This window comes from Phytophthora ramorum (genome assembly GCF_020800215.1).
Source record: "Phytophthora ramorum isolate Pr-102 chromosome Unknown Phyram_PR-102_s0003, whole genome shotgun sequence".
NCBI lineage: Eukaryota > Oomycota > Peronosporomycetes > Peronosporales > Peronosporaceae > Phytophthora > Phytophthora ramorum.
This window is the reverse complement of record NW_027150649.1, coordinates 2,100,730-2,124,553: the sequence shown is the minus strand read 5'-3', so window position 1 is coordinate 2,124,553 and position 23,824 is coordinate 2,100,730. Positions and strand designations below refer to the sequence as shown.

The window sequence follows — 23,824 nt, the reverse complement described above, 5'->3', positions numbered from 1 at the left end:
TGGCCGCGCCGGTCATGGTGGTCGTACCTGTGATGGTGGCCCCGCCACCGATGGTGGCCCCGCCGCTGATGGTGGCCCCGCCGCCGATGGTAGCTCCGTCCGCTGTGACAGTTAGTCCGCCTGCCGTAACGACTGCTCCGCCCGCGGTGACTGTGAAGCCGCCGGAAACGATGGTCGTCCGTCCGCCCGCCGCCACTTTGAACTGCGAGGCGCCTCCCACCTTGGCGTCGATGAGTGAGAACCCAGTGGTCACGGTGGAGTCCACGGAGAGTAGTGCCTGACCGAAGGTTGAACCGGCCGGGGCCGTGTTCTTGACAGCAAGCGTATCTGCGGTCGTGCCGGAATCGTAGATCCTCGCTCCACCCGTGGTGACGGTGACACCAGTATCTACAGCGGTTATGCCGCCAGTAACGCTGGCCCCTCCCCCCAACACGGTGACTCCGCCGCTGATGGTGGCTGCGCCGGTCATGGTGGTCGTACCAGTGATAGCGGCCCCGCCAGCCGACACGGTGACTCCGCTGCTGATGGTGGCCGCGCCGGACATGGTGGTCGTACCTGTGATGGTGGTCGTACCTGTGATGGTGGCCCCGCCACCGATGGTGGCCCCGCCGCTGATGGTGGCCCCGCCGCCGATGGTAGCTCCGTCCGCTGTGACAGTTAGTCCGCCTGCCGTAACGACTGCTCCGCCCGCGGTGACTGTGAAGCCGCCGGAAACGATGGTCGTCCGTCCGCCCGCCGCCACTTTGAACTGCGAGGCGCCTCCCACCTTGGCGTCGATGAGTGAGAACCCAGTGGTCACGGTGGAGTCCACGGAGAGTAGTGCCTGACCGAAGGTTGAACCGGCCGGGGCCGTGTTCTTGACAGCAAGCGTATCTGCGGTCGTGCCGGAATCGTAGATCCTCGCTCCACCCGTGGTGACGGTGACACCAGTATCTACAGCGGTTATGCCGCCAGTAACGCTGGCCCCTCCCCCCGACACGGTGACTCCGCCGCTGATGGTGGCTGCGCCGGTCATGGTGGTCGTACCAGTGATAGCGGCCCCGCCGGCCGACACGGTGACTCCGCTGCTGATGGTGGCCGCGCCGGACATGGTGGTCGTACCTGTGATGGTGGTCGTACCTGTGATGGTGGCCCCGCCACCGATGGTGGCCCCGCCGCTGATGGTGGCCCCGCCGCCGATGGTAGCTCCGTCCGCTGTGACAGTTAGTCCGCCTGCCGTAACGACTGCTCCGCCCGCGGTGACTGTGAAGCCGCCGGAAACGATGGTCGTCCGTCCGCCCGCCGCCACTTTGAACTGCGAGGCGCCTCCCACCTTGGCGTCGATGAGTGAGAACCCAGTGGTCACGGTGGAGTCCACGGAGAGTAGTGCCTGACCGAAGGTTGAACCGGCCGTGGCCGTGTTCTTGACAGCGAGGGTATCTGCGGTCGTGCCGGAATCGTAGATCCTCGCTCCACCCGTGGTGACGGTGACACCAGTATCTACAGCGGTTATGCCGCCAGTAACGCTGGCCCCTCCCCCCGACACGGTGACTCCGCCGCTGATGGTGGCCGCGCCGGTCATGGTGGTCGTACCTGTGATGGTGGCCCCGCCGCTGATGGTGGCCCCGCCGCCGATGGTAGCTCCGTCCGCTGTGACAGTTAGTCCGCCTGCCGTAACGACTGCTCCGCCCGCGGTGACTGTGAAGCCGCCGGAAACGATGGTCGTCCGTCCGCCCGCCGCCACTTTGAACTGCGAGGCGCCTCCCACCTTGGCGTCGATGAGTGAGAACCCAGTGGTCACGGTGGAGTCCACGGAGAGTAGTGCCTGACCGAAGGTTGAACCGGCCGGGGCCGTGTTCTTGACAGCAAGCGTATCTGCGGTCGTGCCGGAATCGTAGATCCTCGCTCCACCCGTGGTGACGGTGACACCAGTATCTACAGCGGTTATGCCGCCAGTAACGCTGGCCCCTCCCCCCGACACGGTGACTCCGCCGCTGATGGTGGCTGCGCCGGTCATGGTGGTCGTACCAGTGATAGCGGCCCCGCCGGCCGACACGGTGACTCCGCTGCTGATGGTGGCCGCGCCGGACATGGTGGTCGTACCTGTGATGGTGGTCGTACCTGTGATGGTGGCCCCGCCACCGATGGTGGCCCCGCCGCTGATGGTGGCCCCGCCGCCGATGGTAGCTCCGTCCGCTGTGACAGTTAGTCCGCCTGCCGTAACGACTGCTCCGCCCGCGGTGACTGTGAAGCCGCCGGAAACGATGGTCGTCCGTCCGCCCGCCGCCACTTTGAACTGCGAGGCGCCTCCCACCTTGGCGTCGATGAGTGAGAACCCAGTGGTCACGGTGGAGTCCACGGAGAGTAGTGCCTGACCGAAGGTTGAACCGGCCGTGGCCGTGTTCTTGACAGCGAGGGTATCTGCGGTCGTGCCGGAATCGTAGATCCTCGCTCCACCCGTGGTGACGGTGACACCAGTATCTACAGCGGTTATGCCGCCAGTAACGCTGGCCCCTCCCCCCGACACGGTGACTCCGCCGCTGATGGTGGCCGCGCCGGTCATGGTGGTCGTACCTGTGATGGTGGCCCCGCCGCTGATGGTGGCCCCGCCGCCGATGGTAGCTCCGTCCGCTGTGACAGTTAGTCCGCCTGCCGTAACGACTGCTCCGCCCGCGGTGACTGTGAAGCCGCCGGAAACGATGGTCGTCCGTCCGCCCGCCGCCACTTTGAACTGCGAGGCGCCTCCCACCTTGGCGTCGATGAGTGAGAACCCAGTGGTCACGGTGGAGTCCACGGAGAGTAGTGCCTGACCGAAGGTTGAACCGGCCGGGGCCGTGTTCTTGACAGCAAGCGTATCTGCGGTCGTGCCGGAATCGTAGATCCTCGCTCCACCCGTGGTGACGGTGACACCAGTATCTACAGCGGTTATGCCGCCAGCGACAGTTAGCCCGCCAGCGACAGTTAGCCCACCAGCAGTAATTGCGGTCGCGCCCGTCGCATCTACCGTGAACACGGACGGAGGATTCGGACCCGTACCGGCCTTGGCGTCGATGAACTTGAACCCAGCGGTGTCCGTCGCGGTCATCTCGAGCACTGTGCTCGTCAGGGTGGCAAACGTGTTGGCGAGCTTGAGCGTGTTGATGTTGGTGTCGTCGGCAATGGTCGCCCCGCCCTTGGTGACGGTTAGGCCGCCAGCAGTAATTGCGGTCGCGCCCGTCGCATCCACCGTGAACACGGACGGAGGATTCGGACCCGTACCGGCCTTGGCGTCGATGAACTTGAACCCAGCGGTGTCCGTCGCGGTCATGTCGATCACCGCTTCGGTCAACGTAGCGAACGTATTCGTGAGCGTGAGCGTGCTCGCGTCCGTGCTGTCGGTGATGGCGGTCGCACCGGTCGCGTCCACCGTGAACACGGACGGAGGATTCGGACCCGTACCGGCCTTGGCGTCGATGAACTTGAACCCAGCGGTGTCCGTCGCGGTCATGTCGATCACCGCTTCGGTCAACGTAGCGAACGTATTCGTGAGCGTGAGCGTGCTCGCGTCCGTGCTGTCGGTGATGGCGGTCGCACCGGTCGCGTCCACCGTGAACACGGACGGAGGATTCGGACCCGTACCGGCCTTGGCGTCGATGAACTTGAACCCAGAGCCGTCCGAGTCGGAGGCGGTCATCTCGAGCACCGTGCTCGTCAAGGTGGCAAACGTGTTGGCGAGCTTGAGCGTGTTGATGTTGGTGTCGTCGGCAATGGTCGCCCCGCCCTTGGTGACGGTTAGGCCGCCAGCAGTAATTGCGGTCGCGCCCGTCGCATCCACCGTGAACACGGACGGAGGATTCGGACCCGTACCGGCCTTGGCGTCGATGAACTTGAACCCAGCGGTGTCCGTCGCGGTCATGTCGATCACCGCTTCGGTCAACGTAGCGAACGTATTCGTGAGCGTGAGCGTGCTCGCGTCCGTGCTGTCGGTGATGGCGGTCGCACCGGTCGCGTCCACCGTGAACACGGACGGAGGATTCGGACCCGTACCGGCCTTGGCGTCGATGAACTTGAACCCAGCGGTGTCCGTCGCGGTCATGTCGATCACCGCTTCGGTCAACGTAGCGAACGTATTCGTGAGCGTGAGCGTGCTCGCGTCCGTGCTGTCGGTGATGGCGGTCGCACCGGTCGCGTCCACCGTGAACACGGACGGAGGATTCGGACCCGTACCGGCCTTGGCGTCGATGAACTTGAACCCAGAGCCGTCCGAGTCGGAGGCGGTCATCTCGAGCACCGTGCTCGTCAAGGTGGCAAACGTGTTGGCGAGCTTGAGCGTGTTGATGTTGGTGTCGTCGGCAATGGTCGCCCCGCCCTTGGTGACGGTTAGGCCGCCAGCAGTAATTGCGGTCGCGCCCGTCGCATCCACCGTGAACACGGACGGAGGATTCGGACCCGTACCGGCCTTGGCGTCGATGAACTTGAACCCAGCGGTGTCCGTCGCGGTCATGTCGATCACCGCTTCGGTCAACGTAGCGAACGTATTCGTGAGCGTGAGCGTGCTCGCGTCCGTGCTGTCGGTGATGGCGGTCGCACCGGTCGCGTCCACCGTGAACACGGACGGAGGATTCGGACCCGTACCGGCCTTGGCGTCGATGAACTTGAACCCAGAGCCGTCCGAGTCGGAGGCGGTCATCTCGAGCACCGTGCTCGTCAAGGTGGCAAACGTGTTGGCGAGCTTGAGCGTGTTGATGTTGGTGTCGTCGGCAATGGTCGCCCCGCCCTTGGTGACGGTTAGGCCGCCAGCAGTAATTGCGGTCGCGCCCGTCGCATCCACCGTGAACACGGACGGAGGATTCGGACCCGTACCGGCCTTGGCGTCGATGAACTTGAACCCAGCGGTGTCCGTCGCGGTCATGTCGATCACCGCTTCGGTCAACGTAGCGAACGTATTCGTGAGCGTGAGCGTGCTCGCGTCCGTGCTGTCGGTGATGGCGGTCGCACCGGTCGCGTCCACCGTGAACACGGACGGAGGATTCGGACCCGTACCGGCCTTGGCGTCGATGAACTTGAACCCAGAGCCGTCCGAGTCGGAGGCGGTCATCTCGAGCACCGTGCTCGTCAAGGTGGCAAACGTGTTGGCGAGCTTGAGCGTGTTGATGTTGGTGTCGTCGGCAATGGTCGCCCCGCCCTTGGTGACGGTTAGGCCGCCAGCAGTAATTGCGGTCGCGCCCGTCGCATCCACCGTGAACACGGACGGAGGATTCGGACCCGTACCGGCCTTGGCGTCGATGAACTTGAACCCAGCGGTGTCCGTCGCGGTCATGTCGATCACCGCTTCGGTCAACGTAGCGAACGTATTCGTGAGCGTGAGCGTGCTCGCGTCCGTGCTGTCGGTGATGGCGGTCGCACCGGTCGCGTCCACCGTGAACACGGACGGAGGATTCGGACCCGTACCGGCCTTGGCGTCGATGAACTTGAACCCAGCGGTGTCCGTCGCGGTCATGTCGATCACCGCTTCGGTCAACGTAGCGAACGTATTCGTGAGCGTGAGCGTGCTCGCGTCCGTGCTGTCGGTGATGGCGGTCGCACCGGTCGCGTCCACCGTGAACACGGACGGAGGATTCGGACCCGTACCGGCCTTGGCGTCGATGAACTTGAACCCAGCGGTGTCCGTCGCGGTCATGTCGATCACCGCTTCGGTCAACGTAGCGAACGTATTCGTGAGCGTGAGCGTGCTCGCGTCCGTGCTGTCGGTGATGGCGGTCGCACCGGTCGCGTCCACCGTGAACACGGACGGAGGATTCGGACCCGTACCGGCCTTGGCGTCGATGAACTTGAACCCAGAGCCGTCCGAGTCGGAGGCGGTCATCTCGAGCACCGTGCTCGTCAAGGTGGCAAACGTGTTGGCGAGCTTGAGCGTGTTGATGTTGGTGTCGTCGGCAATGGTCGCCCCGCCCTTGGTGACGGTTAGGCCGCCAGCAGTAATTGCGGTCGCGCCCGTCGCATCCACCGTGAACACGGACGGAGGATTCGGACCCGTACCGGCCTTGGCGTCGATGAACTTGAACCCAGCGGTGTCCGTCGCGGTCATGTCGATCACCGCTTCGGTCAACGTAGCGAACGTATTCGTGAGCGTGAGCGTGCTCGCGTCCGTGCTGTCGGTGATGGCGGTCGCACCGGTCGCGTCCACCGTGAACACGGACGGAGGATTCGGACCCGTACCGGCCTTGGCGTCGATGAACTTGAACCCAGAGCCGTCCGAGTCGGAGGCGGTCATCTCGAGCACCGTGCTCGTCAAGGTGGCAAACGTGTTGGCGAGCTTGAGCGTGTTGATGTTGGTGTCGTCGGCAATGGTCGCCCCGCCCTTGGTGACGGTTAGGCCGCCAGCAGTAATTGCGGTCGCGCCCGTCGCATCCACCGTGAACACGGACGGAGGATTCGGACCCGTACCGGCCTTGGCGTCGATGAACTTGAACCCAGCGGTGTCCGTCGCGGTCATGTCGATCACCGCTTCGGTCAACGTAGCGAACGTATTCGTGAGCGTGAGCGTGCTCGCGTCCGTGCTGTCGGTGATGGCGGTCGCACCGGTCGCGTCCACCGTGAACACGGACGGAGGATTCGGACCCGTACCGGCCTTGGCGTCGATGAACTTGAACCCAGCGGTGTCCGTCGCGGTCATGTCGATCACCGCTTCGGTCAACGTAGCGAACGTATTCGTGAGCGTGAGCGTGCTCGCGTCCGTGCTGTCGGTGATGGCGGTCGCACCGGTCGCGTCCACCGTGAACACGGACGGAGGATTCGGACCCGTACCGGCCTTGGCGTCGATGAACTTGAACCCAGAGCCGTCCGAGTCGGAGGCGGTCATCTCGAGCACCGTGCTCGTCAAGGTGGCAAACGTGTTGGCGAGCTTGAGCGTGTTGATGTTGGTGTCGTCGGCAATGGTCGCCCCGCCCTTGGTGACGGTTAGGCCGCCAGCAGTAATTGCGGTCGCGCCCGTCGCATCCACCGTGAACACGGACGGAGGATTCGGACCCGTACCGGCCTTGGCGTCGATGAACTTGAACCCAGCGGTGTCCGTCGCGGTCATGTCGATCACCGCTTCGGTCAACGTAGCGAACGTATTCGTGAGCGTGAGCGTGCTCGCGTCCGTGCTGTCGGTGATGGCGGTCGCACCGGTCGCGTCCACCGTGAACACGGACGGAGGATTCGGACCCGTACCGGCCTTGGCGTCGATGAACTTGAACCCAGCGGTGTCCGTCGCGGTCATGTCGATCACCGCTTCGGTCAACGTAGCGAACGTATTCGTGAGCGTGAGCGTGCTCGCGTCCGTGCTGTCGGTGATGGCGGTCGCACCGGTCGCGTCCACCGTGAACACGGACGGAGGATTCGGACCCGTACCGGCCTTGGCGTCGATGAACTTGAACCCAGCGGTGTCCGTCGCGGTCATGTCGATCACCGCTTCGGTCAACGTAGCGAACGTATTCGTGAGCGTGAGCGTGCTCGCGTCCGTGCTGTCGGTGATGGCGGTCGCACCGGTCGCGTCCACCGTGAACACGGACGGAGGATTCGGACCCGTACCGGCCTTGGCGTCGATGAACTTGAACCCAGAGCCGTCCGAGTCGGAGGCGGTCATCTCGAGCACCGTGCTCGTCAAGGTGGCAAACGTGTTGGCGAGCTTGAGCGTGTTGATGTTGGTGTCGTCGGCAATGGTCGCCCCGCCCTTGGTGACGGTTAGGCCGCCAGCAGTAATTGCGGTCGCGCCCGTCGCATCCACCGTGAACACGGACGGAGGATTCGGACCCGTACCGGCCTTGGCGTCGATGAACTTGAACCCAGCGGTGTCCGTCGCGGTCATGTCGATCACCGCTTCGGTCAACGTAGCGAACGTATTCGTGAGCGTGAGCGTGCTCGCGTCCGTGCTGTCGGTGATGGCGGTCGCACCGGTCGCGTCCACCGTGAACACGGACGGAGGATTCGGACCCGTACCGGCCTTGGCGTCGATGAACTTGAACCCAGAGCCGTCCGAGTCGGAGGCGGTCATCTCGAGCACCGTGCTCGTCAAGGTGGCAAACGTGTTGGCGAGCTTGAGCGTGTTGATGTTGGTGTCGTCGGCAATGGTCGCCCCGCCCTTGGTGACGGTTAGGCCGCCAGCAGTAATTGCGGTCGCGCCCGTCGCATCCACCGTGAACACGGACGGAGGATTCGGACCCGTACCGGCCTTGGCGTCGATGAACTTGAACCCAGCGGTGTCCGTCGCGGTCATGTCGATCACCGCTTCGGTCAACGTAGCGAACGTATTCGTGAGCGTGAGCGTGCTCGCGTCCGTGCTGTCGGTGATGGCGGTCGCACCGGTCGCGTCCACCGTGAACACGGACGGAGGATTCGGACCCGTACCGGCCTTGGCGTCGATGAACTTGAACCCAGAGCCGTCCGAGTCGGAGGCGGTCATCTCGAGCACCGTGCTCGTCAAGGTGGCAAACGTGTTGGCGAGCTTGAGCGTGTTGATGTTGGTGTCGTCGGCAATGGTCGCCCCGCCCTTGGTGACGGTTAGGCCGCCAGCGGCAATAGTGGTCGCGCCCGTCGCATCCACCGTGAAGACGGCGGCAGGCCCGGCTCCCGACCTGGCGTCGATGAACTTGAACCCAGCGGTATTTGTCGCGGTCATCTCGAGCACTGTTTTGGCAAAACTGCCAGCTGTGTTTTTAATGGACAGGGTGTTTGCTGCAGATCCAGTGTCAGTGACCCTTGCTCCACCACTTCCTTGGCCGGCAATCGTGGTCAGCCCTGTTGCGTCGACTTTAAATACAGAGGTATTATGCGCTCCGACGGTCGCTTCGATCAGGTAATGCATGCTGATCGCAGGATCGATTATGGACTCAGAGTTGATATACAGCACTCTAGCACCATCGGAAAATGCTGTTGAAGATGCCTGGACTGTAAGGATATCAGTATTTGGCGACGTCGATGCTATGGTAGCACCGCCATCTATCACGTTCAATCCGCCCAACTCAATGGTTTCCCCTCCATCCTCGATACGTAGTCCGCCTGTATGAATGGTTTGTCCTCCATCTATGACGTAGAGCCCACCGGCATCAATGCAAGCTCCACCAGCAATAATGTGAAGGCCGCCCTTCGCTATTGTCGTCTCGCCCGTGTTAGCAACTGTAAACAGATCGACGGGAGCAGCTGGGGCAACCTGAAGGGTTGCCTTTAGCATATAATGGTTTGCTCCAGAAAACGTCTTGATAACGACAGCAGAACCAGTAAAATTCGTAGCAGTAGCGCTAGCAACAAGCGCAGAAGCTACTCCATTCGAGTTAGAAATCTGACCACCTCCAACCCCATTAACGATGAGGCCACCATTTGCTATGGTAGTTTTCCCAGAAGCCTCCACCGTGAATGCAGACACAAGGTTCGCACTTGCATCGATTAGTTTAAAATCGGTCGCCGGAAACAAGCTCGCTCGTGACGTGGTCAGCGTCAAGAGAGATTTGGAGAAGGCACCAAACGTGTTGCTGACAATCAGACTAGAAGCATCTGCGTTGTGGGAGATCGTTCCTCCCCCCGTGACCACATAAAGACCGCCGGTGTAAATTGTGGTCAAACCGTCTCCACGAATTTCGACTACAGTCGTCGTATCTCCAGTCATTGCTTCCAACAATTTGAACGCACTATGCGATGGCCTGGTCGTTCGAACTTTTAACGCTGTACCCGTGAAGGAGACGTGCGTGTTCGCAATATCCGCTGCCGTTGTCGTTTGGGCAATAGTAGTTATCGTCAACGAACCAGTCGACAATTCAAGATTTCCATGCAACAATTTCGTGTCACCCATGCCATTCATTGTCAGGATCGCCAGCGTGGACGACTCGATTTTCATGAAGTAAAAATCTGCTTGAGAACCTTTGGCCGTTTTCAGGTGCAGAACGGTGCCGGTGTACGTGAGTCCCAGAGGATTGATGACAAAGCCGTCATTGTCGTCAATGCTGTCAGGGATATTGGACGGTTGGTTGCAATCCATTCCCTTGAAGTCTGCGTAGCAGATGCATGCACCCGTGCTAAAGTCACAGAGACCACGGTTGGAACAATACACGTGCTCTGAAGTGCGTCACAAGTACAAAACAGGGATTAGCTTTCCATTCTACAACAGAGATGCAAGGACACGCTTACCAATCACGTTGGTAGCCACAATATCGGTTATCACACAGGTTGGAGTATTGGCGCTTGTAATTTGGCTGAGGTCACACGTGAAACTGGACAACGGAGGATTTCCTGAATGATACAGCAAATTGTTTTCGCCTCCCAAATGCACCCACTCCGTAAACGTCACCGTGTAGATCGCCTCCTTGGTCACGGAATTCACGCTTGTAATTGTGCAGGTGGCGCTCAATACAGTGCGCATACTCTGAAATGCCTTCGCACATGCGACTTGGTGTGCCGTATCTGCAGCAACATCGGCACTTAAGACAGCCACGTCACCTAAGAAGTGAATGCGAAATGATCCAGTAAGTGCAGTGGTCGAGGCGCCGACTTGGATTTGTATCGTTCGGTACCCTTGGCCTGTCGTCAGCGGGTCATCGTTCTTCGCACACATAACTGGGATCCAACATGCAAAGTTAGCTTTCCGACCAAACCTATCAGAGTTTACCAGCTTACACTGAGAGCAGTCGGGACCCGTATAGCCCATATCGCACATGCAGTTCGACATGCTGTCCTTCTCCCAATTCGAGTACACTGGCCCAACGCCGTCGCCGCCTACGCTAGGAAGAGAGTCCGGACCGTACTGCAAGGCCAGAGTTGCTGACGAATAGCAGAGACCGTGGCCAGAGCAGTCCGACGGACAGCGAACTACAGAGAATATAGCATCGTTTAGTGGATACGCATTAAGCAGAGGACACATTCACGATGCGTTTCCTCAAAGTTCATAAACGCACGTCTCTGGCAGGCTGCTCCAGTGTATCCGTTGAAGCACGAGCACTCGCCCTACGGAGAGCACAACAGATAATTATTACCCACTTGATGCGGAGCCTCGGAATGCAACGCACCTTGGAGTAGTCGCACACACCCCGATTCGAGCACTCTGCCAAAGCGTGTGCCACGTTCGCGGTCTTGGCCTTGTCCGTCCATGCAACTCCAGTCGGACACTTGCGCAGGGAACAGTCTGGTGCCAAGGCCCAGTCGGCATCGCAGGTACATTGACTTGATAGCACCAGATACGAAAATAATGAGCAAAGCTTCGAGAATATCTCCATCATCACAGACCCGTTCGTACTTGGATGAGCCGCATCGTCCGTGACCTGAGCATGAATTCGCGCACGCGGCGTCTGCTACCCCGACGATTGTGGCCAGGCTCACTAAGAGCAGCAGCGCGGACAGCACCCCTGTCATGGTTTTCATTCCCCTGCGCGAGATCTTAAGATATGCAAGCTGTGGACAGCGGCTGTCCGGCGAAACGTCGCTTCATACTGATGCGATCACCAACTGTCGATTATCTGCTGTATTGGCATGAGTTGATATCTAGGGACGACATTTCATGAGAAGCAAGGCCATGCTACCAGTAAAAGTGATAGCCACGTGCACTATTGTTTTCTGTCTTCGTGACGACCTGTTCCCGCAGCACCTCTGGTGTCACCGTAACGACGGGTGGGGCGAGGATATACGATATCGGCACAAGTGCACAGTCACCATCTCAGCCACTCCTTTTAACTAAGCACTGCTATACCTGGAATCGACTTTCACCGCTGATTTTGCCATTATCGATAGCAAGGTCGGCTCCACGTCCGTGTTTCAGCTGGCAGCACCCGGATTTACTATCATTGCCGGCCAAGATGGTGGTTGGAGCAAGCATCTCTGACAACGCTACAAGCACCTACCGTCACCAACAGCGTCTCGACGAGCTTCACCGGCACGCTGTTGCCCTTGAACACCGCGTCTACAACTACTGCGTATTTGCTAATTGACGCTAAAGCAAGTGAAATTCAAGGGCTATCTACCATTTCGGTCGGTGGCGTCACCATGGCCACAAGGGTGGCAGGAGAAGGGCATTTTGCCAGCCTTGTAGCAGGAGGCGCCCCGTAAACCATCGAGGTGAAGACTTCGACTTCAGCCGCGTCGTGTCGATTGTCGTCTCCATTCATTGCTTCTTGAGCAACTCGATATTGGCCACTGTTTTTCCAAGCGATCTCCTCGTCGCTGCATGCAGGAACGCAGTGTGCACTTCCCGCAGTTCAGCGTGGTGCTTCTCATGCACAAGAACCACCGCAGACCATCATCAGGCAAACCACGATCGAATACTTCCTCACCCGTGCCTCCTTCCAGCTTCACCTCAACTTTCGTCCTAGATTTGCATCAATGAAATTTGGGATCGCTTATTGAAAGGCGAAAAATAGCATAAATCTTTCTCCATGTCGGACCTCGCGCCGGCGCCGGCGTACGCGCCCGCGGCTCCCGTGGAGGTGGAAGGCCCCCCAAAGCGGCCGGCACAGACAGAGCGTCTACTGCACAGTCTGCGCGCGTGGGGCGAGCTGTCTCCTTTGCTGTTCGTGGGCGCGTCGGACGGCACACTGCGGAGTTACGTGGCGGACGGGCGCGCCGGCTTCTTGCGCTGGCAGGCGGACTACAAGCGTCTATTCCACGCCTGCAGCATCTTCCTGGACGGCTGGGGCGTGTTCGCCACGATAGCGGACAACCGCCTCAAGCTGCTGGACCTGCCGCTGCAGAGCAACGGGCAGCTGGACGGCGCGCGCGACGACACTAAGGGTGCCATGCTGTTCGCGGCCCATGAGGAGGCCAAGACGCTGTGTGTGCTACTTAAAAATAACACTTTAAAGGTCTTTGACTGGACTGTGAACAGGGTCCTGGAGCCGCGGGCGCAGCACGAGCTGCAGACGCTGCTGCCGACGCTGCTGCCCGTGCAGAAGCTGCTGCTGCTGGGTGAGAGCCACGCCTTCATCCAGGGGAAAAAGGACTGGGTCGTGCTCAATCTGGACAGCGGCAGGCTGCTGAGCGTCGCGCAGGACGTGATGCAACAGGTGAATGACGCGGTCGGAGTGTGTGACGCGACGGCGCTGCCAAGTCGCTACTTGGCTCGACGACGACAAAATGTGCTGGACTTGCTGCTGTGTGGTAAACATCATGGCGTGATTTTGACGATCGGGGAAGAGACCAAGACGGTGAATCCTGCAGACGAAGAGGAGAAGGACATCTATGGAGCTTTTGACGACGACGTGAGTCGGTTCGGGGATGAGAGTGCGGGGAAAGCTCTTGATGTGTCGACGAGTCAGTTGTGCATGAAGGTGGAGCGGGTGTTAGCGTACAACACACCGCCACGCGGAGTGTATTATCATCATCCGTTCTTGCTGCTGGACCAGGCGGAGCAAGTCGCGGTGTACAACTTTGGGTCTTTGCAAATGGTGCAGACACTTCCGGTGAAGGCGCCCTACGGGGCTTGCGCTGCGCTCAATGTCGCGTCTGCTTCGGTGAGTGGAGGCTCCCAGTTTAGGGACGATCGACCTGCTGCCTTCGTTACTGTGTCCCCTCCCTTCGACGTTCAAATGCACCAGATGCTTCCGATTGCACAGCAAGTGGCTACGTCCATGGGAAATCGCCGCCTAGAAGATGCCGTCGCACTTTGCCAGCTCTGCCCAGAGGAGAGCCCTCTGAGCACTGCTGATCAACGCAAACTCTATGCAGATTATGGATTCGAGCTTTTCCGATCAGCTCACCGACTGGAGGCCATGAACTTCTTCTACCAGAGCGACATTGATGTTATGGAAGTCTTGCTTCTTTTCCCTCGGAACCTACTTCCTCGCAAGGCCAGTGCATTACGGAAGGACAGCAACAGCAATAGCAAGGACCACGCGTTGGAGGGCGACGGTTTAGTAGAGAGCCTGTTGGCTCTCATCGGGTTCCTTCGCCGCAAGCGCAACGCCTATTTGCACCATCAAGACGAACCATCGGCTTTGGGAATTCACTTCCGGCGTAATTTTGGGCCTAGCGAAGAGAGCGCACTTGAGCTAATCGACACCATGATTGTGAAGTGCCTCGTTGTGGTGGCTGAAAAGGTGGAGTATGAAGAACGAGCGAAGCTTGCGCTGGTCGAGGTGGTCACTGGTCAGAATTGGTGTGAAATCGGCGAGGCAGAGATTTTTCTGCGTGCCCATCGGCGCTTCAAGGCGCTGCTGGCCTTTTATTCGGCACGAAAACTGCATCGTAAGGCACTTGAGCTGTTGGAAGATTTGGAGCGTAGCGCGGCATCAGCGGCAGCATTGTCCGAAAAGAGCGAGGGGTCCGAGAGTACCGATGATCTTCAGTCGTCGCATGACTACATGGTGCTCATCGCGCAGTATCTTAGGGTGCTGGGCAACAAACATGCTGAGCTGGTTTTCGAGTTTTCCCGGCGTGTGCTGTCGGTGAACCCATCACTTGGGCTCTCGATCTTTACGCAACGCGAGGTACCAAGTTTCAAGACAGACATCGATCCTGCGGCAGTACTTCAGCACTTGAAGAGTTGTGCTATCGCTACTGCCTCTGGCGTGGAACCGCCAGAACGTGAAGATGGCGCCGAAGACACGACCTTACCGTTGACTAGCAGTCAAATGCTGGCGATCGAGTATCTTACGCAAGTTATCTATGAAGGAGCATGCCGGCTTACACCACGGTTGCATGATGAGGTGGTCTACCTCCTACTCGATTCAATTCAAGCTAAGACGCCACAGAACCAACGGCTGACTAGCCGCGTCGAGTCACAGCGTGGCATGGCAGGATTGCTAAGGTGTAAGCTGCTCCAGTTTCTCGAGTTTCCTGGAGCTGGCTATCACCCGGAACGCATGTTGAGTCGTACACCTGTTGAAATGGTGGATGAACACGCAGCGCTGCTTTCAAAGCTTGGGCGTCATCAAGAAGTACTGCAACTCTATGCTTTGGAATTGAAGGATGCAGCTCTTGCTGAGGCGTATTGCAACCGTTGCTACGAATCGAAGACAGCTGACTCTTCTATCTACTCGACGCTGCTGAAAATTTACTTGCGGCCGAACTATCATAACGGTGGGTCAGCGACCGGAACTACGTCCCCGGCCATCGGCTCTCCATCTAAGCCTTCTTTGTGGAATCGTTCTACCAGCTCTGGGTTGCAGAGTGAAGCTGTAAACGCTGCCATCAGCGTGCTGAACAAATATGCTGAGCGTATCGATGTGTCGACAGCCCTCGAGCTTTTGCCAGCCGACGTTGCCGTTGCTCCCTTGGCTAGATTTTTCCGCCGTGTGCTTGAGCGGCAAGTTGAGCGCTTCCGTAACGGGCAAGTGAAGAAACAACTGTCGAAGATGGAGAATTTCAAAGTGCGTGAACAACTTTCCACCAAGCGCAAAGGATCGGTCACAGTATGGTCATCGCAATGCTGTCGATCGTGCGGTAAGAAACTAGGCGTCGGTACGTTCGTGCGCTTGCCCAATGGCACGCTGCTGCACTACTCCTGCCAACCGATTCCGTAGGCTCCAAAGCCATTATGCCGGGGTCAGATCGTATCCTTTGAGCGTCACGGGCTTTTTCCACGAAGACTGGCCGGTAAGTTTATCAAAGTAATAGTACTGTTGTGAGTTGGGGTCGAACACTTTTTGGATGCGTGCTTGCAACAGGCGATGAAGCTCAAGACGTGCTGCGGCGCAGCGCATGAACGTGAGCAAGACCAGTTTTGCTTCGCTAGGCGCTGTTACGGTATGCGAGCGTCTTCTTTTGATGATCTTCGTCTCCTTGATATCCCGGCCGTCACCTACGAGTAGTGCCGGCTTCTCCCACTTTGCCACGCCCGTCTTGCGGTTGTAATAGTAGTAGTGCTCGGTGGTTGGGTCGAAAATCCTCTCGTACGCGTCGAAGAGCAACTCGCGCAGCTCCTTTTTCGCACGTCGTGTACGCCACATTCTCTGTAGACGCGAGGCGGCTTCATCACGTGACATCTGACGCAGTCTCTGCAGTCTTCGCTTGTGTCGCTTGAGGCGCGCTCGGTCACTAATGTGTGGCAATTTGGAGACAATGGACAAGGATGATGATGCGTGCGGGGCGATAAGAGTGCTTCTCCGCCTCCCAGAAGCGGATGCAGCCGAGTCGTCGAAGAGCTCAAGGTCATAATCGCCCAGCACGGCTGGTTTGAACCAAGTCGCGGTACCTGCCACACTGTCGTAGTAGTAGGGCTGGCCGGACACAGGGTCCATTATTTTGCGATATCGTCGGCTCAGCAGCTCCAGCATCGACTTGCGCGTTGCAAACCTCCGGTAAAGCGCCTGGATCGTGCGCGCCGCAGCTTCTTCGCTATGAAACTTCTCCGATCGTAACATAAGAGCGTGTCGTCTCCGGCCGTGTGCAGTGATCTTTGTTTCGTGAGAGACTGCCTTGGGACTCTGGTTGTCGTCGTCATCGTCGTCGTTGAGAAGAAGCCGCGGCTTCTCCCAGGACGACTCCCTCGTGGTGATGTTGTAGTAGTAATATCTCCCGGACGTAGCATCCCAGAGCTTCTTGATACGTGAACGCAGAATACGGCGCATGAACTCACGTCCTCGATAGCAACGATACGCGTGCTGCACGATCCGAGCAGCTTCATCAGGGCTCATATTGGCAAACCTGGCCAGCCGCTGGATTTCTACCGGCACGCCCAAATCGTACAGCTTGCGCAGCAGAGGTGGAGGATCCCACAACTTGGTTGGTGGGTCCTTCTTAGCCTCCTTGGGAATTCGCTGCTTGCGTACGTGGTAAACGCGCTCTTTCTCCATGTCAAAGTGCTTTTCGTATCGCTCACGCAGCAACTCCATGGTCACCCGCCGAGCCTGAAACCTTCGCCATGTTGCCTGCAATTTGATAGCCGCCTCGACGGGGGTAAACGGCGGCGATATCCGTGGTGAAGCATCTGGATCACGAATCGGTACTTCAAACTCTTCGCTGATTTCCGCAGGTCGTGTCCACGACTTGATACCTTGCCACAAGTTGTAGTAGAAGAACTCGTTGTGTGCTATGCTGAAGATACGCTGGAAGCGTTGCTCTCGAGCACGTTGCATGACACGCCGAGCTCGCCGCGCACGATACAGACACTGTAGCTTGCGTACAGCCTCATACTCGCCCATGGCAACTCCAGGACGCCGTGTTCCATGCAGCTGCCGCTCGTGGGAACAATTACGGCACATCCACAAGCGCAGCGGAGACGGCTGAAATCCATCGCACCGCCAACATAGTCGACAGAGGGGATGAATAAGCGCTTCGATGTCGACGTCTTCAATTCGTTCGGCTTCACGTAGCTCTTCGGCTTCTCTGGCGCGTCGATCGGCAAACGGTTCAAGGCGTGTAGGGGATGGTACGTGAGCGGACGACTTGTTAGCGCTTGCACCTTTACTAAACGGGGGCAAAGGGTTCGACGTGCACAGCGGCAACGTTGGCAACTTTGAGAGGTCCAGGCGTGGAATGACTGTTGGTTTATCTCGCCAAAGTCGAGGAACTTCCGGCCACTCGTAACTTGCCGCATCTCGCGAAACGGTGTTGAATATGGTGAAGGTGCGTCCACAAGCAATTGAAGCTACACGCCCAAACCGCTCGCCACAAGGCAATTTCAATTCTGATGGAACCCCTTGAAATGCTCGAGTGCTGCCCCATGTGAAAATGCGATTATCCACCGTCAACGCTGCCGTGTGGTGCGTTCCGCATGCTAGGCGTGTAACCAGCACTTCGTCATCGAGCTCGCGGGGTGGTAAGCGAACCGATTCGGGATCGTACGTGACTTGAGCTTTACCAGACCCCAACTGTCCGTAGATGCCTGTGCCCCAAGTGAAGACCCGACCAGCCCCACTTGCAACCTGAGACGGCTCGGCAGCGATGCATGCACTGTGCCACGCTCCGCACGCAATGGTGAGTACAACCAAGTTTACGAGAATTCCGTCTACCAAACTGGGTTCACAGAAATCGCTACTTCGCTTCGTTGCTCGGCCTTGGCCCAATCGCCCACCATCGCTGCACCCCCAGGAGTACACTTGGCCGTCGGAGCTTAACGCCATCGAGTGCAGGACGCCACAAGCCACTTGACGTATCGTTATGGTGCGGAGTGCCGCAACTTGATGCATCACCGCTGCTCGAGGAAACGTTGTTGGCGAGTTTTTGGCTGGCCCATCGACAGGTCTGGTACCATTCATTCCACTTGACGGACTGATACCAAGCTGGCCATGGGAATTGCTACCCCAACAGAATACTACCCCATGATGGCCCGCGACATGGTCGCACACAGCAATGCTGTGGTGTCCTCCAACAGCAGCAGCAACAGCCTGGTAGTTAGCGAGTGCTCCAACCACCGTCGCTCGATTTCGTGCTACTTGGGCCGCACTCTCTGCTGCAAAACCCAATGCTCCGTGTGCATTGTCACCCCAGCTGAACAGCTCACCAGCCTTAGCGAGTGCCATTGCATGGCCCCTTGCTATATACACGCGGTCCACATGCTCGGCACGCAACGTATGCAGGAAAACGGGTGTGGCGAGCCAGTGACTCTCTCGCGGTGTTGGCTCGAACTCATCACGTCGGTGAACATGGCTGCATAGCCCAACCTGTGACGCCAACCCTCCCGTTCGACACAACCACGCCGCACCTCGAGCACCATCTAGAGCGTACACCGCGTCTGACTCGGAGCCCTGAAAACACTCAAGTCGTCAAGAAGATGCAGGGATGGAGACCATGAGTCGGAGTGACGTACCGCGGCGATGCTTGTGATATAGTGGCCTCGCAATGGACGAATGTCAACGAGGTCGGCCCCAGGATGTGCCTCGCAGAAGTAGACGCTACCTTGAGCTTTGCGGCGGTTCTCGAGTGCTCGGGCAGCAGCTTGAGCAGCCATATCGTTGGCCAGCACATGCTGGTCCACCCAACGCTGAATTCGACAGATGAGCAGGACTTTCTTGCCCGTCGACGGCAGATTGAGTGTCAGCGCCAGAAGTCTCAGCTCTTCGCGTGACAGTCGCCTCAGATCCACGTCCCGCCAGTGCTGTCGGCTTCGTGCATGGCCAAACGCTCGCAGTGAGGTGAACGTGAAGCGCACGTTTTGGCGAGAGCGCTGGAATGCCTGACGCAACAAGTGCGACCTGAAGCACCGCTGGATCATGGTGGCAGCGATCCGCTTTCGGCGCTTCGGCCGACCGGGTTTCCATCCTGGCTGCAACTTGCGCTGGGCGGCCTTGATCTTCTTCTTCTGCTCGGCTCGAGCCTGTCGCGTCAAGTGCTGGTCCATCGCGGAACTTGGCAAGACGCCCGCGAGCAGCGCCCCGACGAGGCTCGACAACAACAAACGCGCCGTTTCATCGATACAAACAGGTCTGAATTGGAGTGCCCGCTGTCGAGCTTATAACTGCGCATCTAGCTCCTATCGGGAGCTCTAGTCTTCCTTCATGCTTCCTGGGTCCAGAAAGCAGCCAGGAGCTCTCCTAGAAAACGCCGACGATCCAGCGCTGGTACTTGTCGTACCAACGCGTTCGCCAGTTGTCCAGTGACGCGTCAATAAGTTCGTGCACAAAGTCCTCGCACGAGTTGATGTCCAGGTCCGGCTGGAAGCGAGCGGCTAGACGCTCGACTGTGCCCTTGGGGTCCCCAGCGAAACACGGCAGGTGTTCGTTGCCATGCAGCATCATCTCCACGAGCAGTACGAACCGGTGGCGATACTTGCGCGCCACGAGGAATGAGCGCACGCAGAGAGAGCGGAACCGCCGGAAATGCGCCGAACGCGGGCCACCCATCAGCTCCACAAAATCAGCCGTGAGCTTGAACGGTGCCTGCTCGAAGGCCATGTTGCCCGGGTTGTTGGCCAAGATGAAGCCGAAATCAATGTGGATAATATGTCCCTCAGCGTCCAGCAGAAGGTTGCCGTTGTGTCGGTCTTTAATCTGGAGCAGATAGCACACGATCGCGTAGCCGGCCATGCTACTCACGAAGTTGGCCCGGGCTTGACGAAATTCGGGAGTGCTCGGGTCGCCAAAATGCCGCGTGAAAAAATCGAGCAGTGTCGTGAATTCTCGGTCGTTGCGCTTCAGCGAGTCAATGGAAATGGTGTCCGAGATAGCCTCTACAAGACCAGAGGTAGCTGAGATGGCGATCACGTCGTACGGTCGGATAAACACAGGCACCTTGAATTCCTCGAACACCTTGGCAAATTGATGGATCAGTTGCAAGGCCAATTGCTCTTGACGAAGATCATCGTCGCTCTTGACAATAACAGGCAACAACCTCCAACCCGGAAGCTTTCCGTAGGGGGATATGGCTTGAATACGGCGCTCCTTCTCCGCCCAACGCTCCTTAAATATGACGCATGGCGGCTCGCCTACAGACTGATGGCGCGTTTCGGAAGAAGGATCACTGCTTTCAGCTTCCTCGTCTTCCTCGAGCTTCGAGTCGCGTTCTGATAAGTCCTGTAAGAATCGATCCGTGCTGTCGAAGCGCGCAAGATGGTGTGGCGAGGCTGCTGAGCTTTCGGACTGCGGCGAGTGTACAGTGTCCGACTTGGGGGACCACGCACCACTGATACTACTGACCGAGTCGATATCATCAAAGTCCGTAGTGACAGGCACGATGGATGCGGCCACCGTCTGAGCTCGAGCAGAATCAGGAAGAGTGGATCGAAGTCCAGATGCACTCGTGTCAACTGTCAGACTTCGTTTCGGAAAATCTGAGCTCTTGAAAAATGGCTGGCTTTGGCTTCTCTCCGGTAAATCGCGGAAGCGCTTAGGCGTGTCCTCTCCATATTCGTCATCGTCAACCTTGCCTAGCAAGGCTTCACTCTTAGGGTCGAAATTCTTTCCTCCAGGAGTCTTTCCAACCAGTGTATCAAGCAGTCCGTGCAGAAGCTCCGTCGGCTGAGCCATTTTGTTGGAAATGTGGTGCGAGAATGAGCGTAGACGTGTCGGACTGCTAGGCGTTCGTGATTCGCTCCAGAAACCGAGTTTAGCAGCGTCTGGAGACATCAACGGCGTTCGCTCCGTGGCTGGGGTGGCTGCCGTCGCGAGATCTTGCGTACTAGCATTGTCCCACAGACTGAGCGTAAAGCGCCGGCCATTAAACACGCCGCTGGTGCGGCGTTTGTGCTGCTGTGCAACGAGCTCTTCTTGTGGGGATGGGTAATCCACGACCTCGGCGCACAGCAAGAATGGCACGCGCTCCCGCGTTGAAAACGTAAAGCTTTCGTCTACGTGGATATGCTTTAGTCGATGGTACGAGTTTCCAACAGGCAGATACAGCGAGTTGCTAGGCAAATACTGATCCTCTAGATCTTGCAACCAGATGCGAAGCTATCACAAAGCAAGTATGTTAAGACCACTCGTCAGCAAACTAATACGAAAGACAGGGAAATTGAGCACGCGCTGCTTACCATGTCGTTGCGACGATCGTAGGCGACAGCCCGCAAGTTAGACGAAATATTGGCCAGCGATCCCAGGAACGAGGTCTCTAGCTCAAACGGCTCAACTCCAGAGACTGTAGGCACTTTGGATGAAATAGCCGAGGTTGCCACGCCTCGTTCGAGGTCGTTGTTTTCCTGAAAGGTTGCATAATGGTCATCCTGGGAACCTGGTAACAATGCCTCAACCTCCTGCGCACTTGCCGAGACTTGCGACCCGCGCTCTGCACGCAGCTGCTGCCGGGGTTGGTGCTCCGAGTTCGTTGGGCTCGGCGGACAAGCGACAACCATCGCCGGCGCTGTACCTCGCTCCGACACATCTTCAATCAGCATCTGTACTCTTTGGAAGTCCGCATCCGTGGCAAAAGCAGGGTTGTGGAGGCAGTACGAGTGCAAGTACCATAACATTTTGTGCGCGAACACGTGCGACCTACCAGCAACAAGACACAACAACACTCAGTCACCGCCCTCACTTTTCCGAGCCCACGACAACCACTCACATGCTACATTTTTGCAGTAGTATCGCACTCAACTGCGGGGAGCGTGGGAATGCCCCCAGCAGCAGGAAGCTGCACAGCTGCGGCAGATAAAACTCAAACTCCTCCTCCTCTCTGTCCGACGATACAACCAACCTGTCCACTGCCCCTTCCTGGTGCGCATAGAGCCTCACCATAGCCTCAAACGTCGTGTCTTTAGGCTTCCGCCTTCCAGCGAGTTGTTTGCCTAGCGTGGCCCACTTGGACCTCCACTTGGCGCGCGGCGTGTCGCCCATCACGTCCCGCAGCAGTTTGTCGTCCGAGAGCCGTCCCCGACTCTTGTTGAGCTGAAGAATATAGCCCAATTGCAGCAGCGTACTGAGTACAGCCAGGACGCCCAGCACCGCCACGTACAGGCCGCCCCACGCCACACGCCGGTACCTGGAGAAGGTGTCGAGCCGCGCCCCATCCACATACAGCAGCGGCTGCAGCGAGCCCAGCGCGCAGCCCGCGACCTCCACGAGCGACACGACGAACACGAAGCAGCGCGTGGACGGCACGCGCTTGTTGCGTCGCCGGATGTACACGAACAGGAGCAGCCGCAGCAGCGATAGCAGCGCCTGCAGCGCCAGCGACTGGCGGACGAGCAGCGCGTCGCGCAGGTCCGCGGCCAGCAGGTGCGAGCCGCCGGGAGCCGCCAGCGGCGCCAGGAAGAACCATCCCAGCACCGACGTCTCCACGGACAGCGCCAACACGTTGAACACGCCCATGCCGCGGCGAATAACAGAGTGAATGCGGAATTGGGATCCGATGCGGAATGGAAAACTGAGTTGGACACGGATGGATGTGATTGGACGAAACCACTTTTCGCCAATCGCAGGACAAGAAACTGCCGTCCGGCATATCGAAACTGCGATTGTGCATAGATGCTCGACGAGACAGAAAGAGGACGCTTTGCGCTGGTCTGCCTTGGGATGTCTGTCTTGGGTTGACGTCTTTACGCTGCTCGGCTACACTGCTTGCTATCTGCACCTAAATGGACACTTGCGTTAGTACGGACGCGAGCGGCGGTCAGGTCGGTCTCGGAAGTCGCGGTCGCCTCCGCCACCACCGCCACCACCGTATCGACTGAAGCCGCCTCCTCCTCCTCCAAAGCGTCCACCACGCCGCCCGCCGCCGCCGTTATTGCCACCTCCACCATGCCAGCCGCCTACAGGGGGCTCCGGCTTGCCCGCGAGCTCCACCTTAATGGCCTTGCCACGGACATCCGCACCTGCAGAATTGATAACAACATCCAAAAGCCACGTTAGTCTACAATACACAGCAGCAGCTTTAACAGTGTAGAAGGTAGTCGCAATCCTAACAGCACATGGTTGCATTTGAAAGCACGCACCGTTGAAAAAATCCGGAGCTGTGCGTGCCGCATTCGAGTCCTCGAACGTGAGCACGGCGTCGCCCTTGGGCTGGCCCGCCGCGTCCGTGTAGATCTTGATCTTGAACGGCCACTGGTCCTTGTACCCGCGCTTCTGCTTCTCGCGTGCCACGACGCCGATGGCGCCGAACATTTCCTGCAGCTCGTCGCTCGTCACGTCCGTGGGCAGGTTTGAGATGTAGATGCGTGCCCACGTGGGGTCGGCCAGCGCCTCCTTCGCGGGGTCCCACGCGCCCGAAGCCTTGGGTTGGCTCTCGTCCTGCTGTTCGCCTGCTGTCGCGCTGCCGTCGCGCTCCCGGTCGCGACTGCCGCTGCTGTTGCTGGGCTCGTTGCGGCGCGGAGCTTCCCTGTCGGAACGACCTCCGCGGCCTCCGTCCCGGTCTCGAGGCCGGTCGTCACGGCGGTACGAGTCTCGTTCGCGCGGTCGGTCACGTGATCTGTCTCTGCTGCGTCCACCCGAGTCGCCGTATCTGCTGCCTCCGCGGCGGTCGTCTCGGTCGCGGAAGCTCATGGCCGTCTAATGTGATTGATCTCGGGGAGCCTGTTTAAAACTTTGATTTATGT

General features: G+C 58.7%; 6 protein-coding genes across 6 annotated transcripts; 1 reads left to right on the top strand and 5 right to left on the bottom strand.

Annotated features, from left to right (window-relative positions):
• Nucleotides 1-3,162: 3,162 nt before the first annotated feature.
• Nucleotides 3,163-11,340, bottom strand: KRP23_3835 (Tenascin; the record flags this gene model as incomplete). Its single annotated transcript, XM_067888738.1, has 8 exons — nucleotides 3,163-3,256; nucleotides 3,318-8,676; nucleotides 9,628-10,050; nucleotides 10,123-10,548; nucleotides 10,609-10,800; nucleotides 10,887-10,935; nucleotides 10,998-11,151; nucleotides 11,225-11,340. 8 exons carry the CDS (start codon nucleotides 11,338-11,340, stop codon nucleotides 3,163-3,165), a joined length of 6,813 nt encoding a protein of 2,270 aa, XP_067747952.1.
• Nucleotides 11,341-12,356: 1,016 nt separating this feature from the next.
• KRP23_3834 (Vam6/Vps39-like protein) lies at nucleotides 12,357-15,440 on the top strand (the record flags this gene model as incomplete). The annotated part of the gene is made up of 1 exon (XM_067888737.1): nucleotides 12,357-15,440. One exon carries the CDS (start codon nucleotides 12,357-12,359, stop codon nucleotides 15,438-15,440), a length of 3,084 nt encoding a protein of 1,027 aa, XP_067747951.1.
• A 12-nt stretch (nucleotides 15,441-15,452) lies between these two features.
• Nucleotides 15,453-17,120, bottom strand: KRP23_3833 (uncharacterized protein; the record flags this gene model as incomplete). The annotated part of the gene is made up of 1 exon (XM_067888736.1): nucleotides 15,453-17,120. The coding sequence occupies one exon, from the start codon at nucleotides 17,118-17,120 to the stop codon at nucleotides 15,453-15,455; it is 1,668 nt and encodes a 555-aa protein (XP_067747950.1).
• A 1,052-nt stretch (nucleotides 17,121-18,172) lies between these two features.
• On the bottom strand, nucleotides 18,173-19,198 carry KRP23_3832 (uncharacterized protein; the record flags this gene model as incomplete). The annotated part of the gene is made up of 3 exons (XM_067888735.1): nucleotides 18,173-18,223; nucleotides 18,294-18,605; nucleotides 18,668-19,198. The coding sequence occupies 3 exons, from the start codon at nucleotides 19,196-19,198 to the stop codon at nucleotides 18,173-18,175; spliced, it is 894 nt and encodes a 297-aa protein (XP_067747949.1).
• A 193-nt stretch (nucleotides 19,199-19,391) lies between these two features.
• On the bottom strand, nucleotides 19,392-22,598 carry KRP23_3831 (Phosphatidylinositol 4-kinase; the record flags this gene model as incomplete). Its single annotated transcript, XM_067888734.1, has 3 exons — nucleotides 19,392-21,245; nucleotides 21,326-21,782; nucleotides 21,853-22,598. The coding sequence occupies 3 exons, from the start codon at nucleotides 22,596-22,598 to the stop codon at nucleotides 19,392-19,394; spliced, it is 3,057 nt and encodes a 1,018-aa protein (XP_067747948.1).
• Nucleotides 22,599-22,877: 279 nt separating this feature from the next.
• Nucleotides 22,878-23,771, bottom strand: KRP23_3830 (Transcription initiation factor TFIID subunit 15b; the record flags this gene model as incomplete). Its single annotated transcript, XM_067888733.1, has 2 exons — nucleotides 22,878-23,101; nucleotides 23,222-23,771. 2 exons carry the CDS (start codon nucleotides 23,769-23,771, stop codon nucleotides 22,878-22,880), a joined length of 774 nt encoding a protein of 257 aa, XP_067747947.1.
• Between the last annotated feature and the right edge of the window lie 53 nt (nucleotides 23,772-23,824).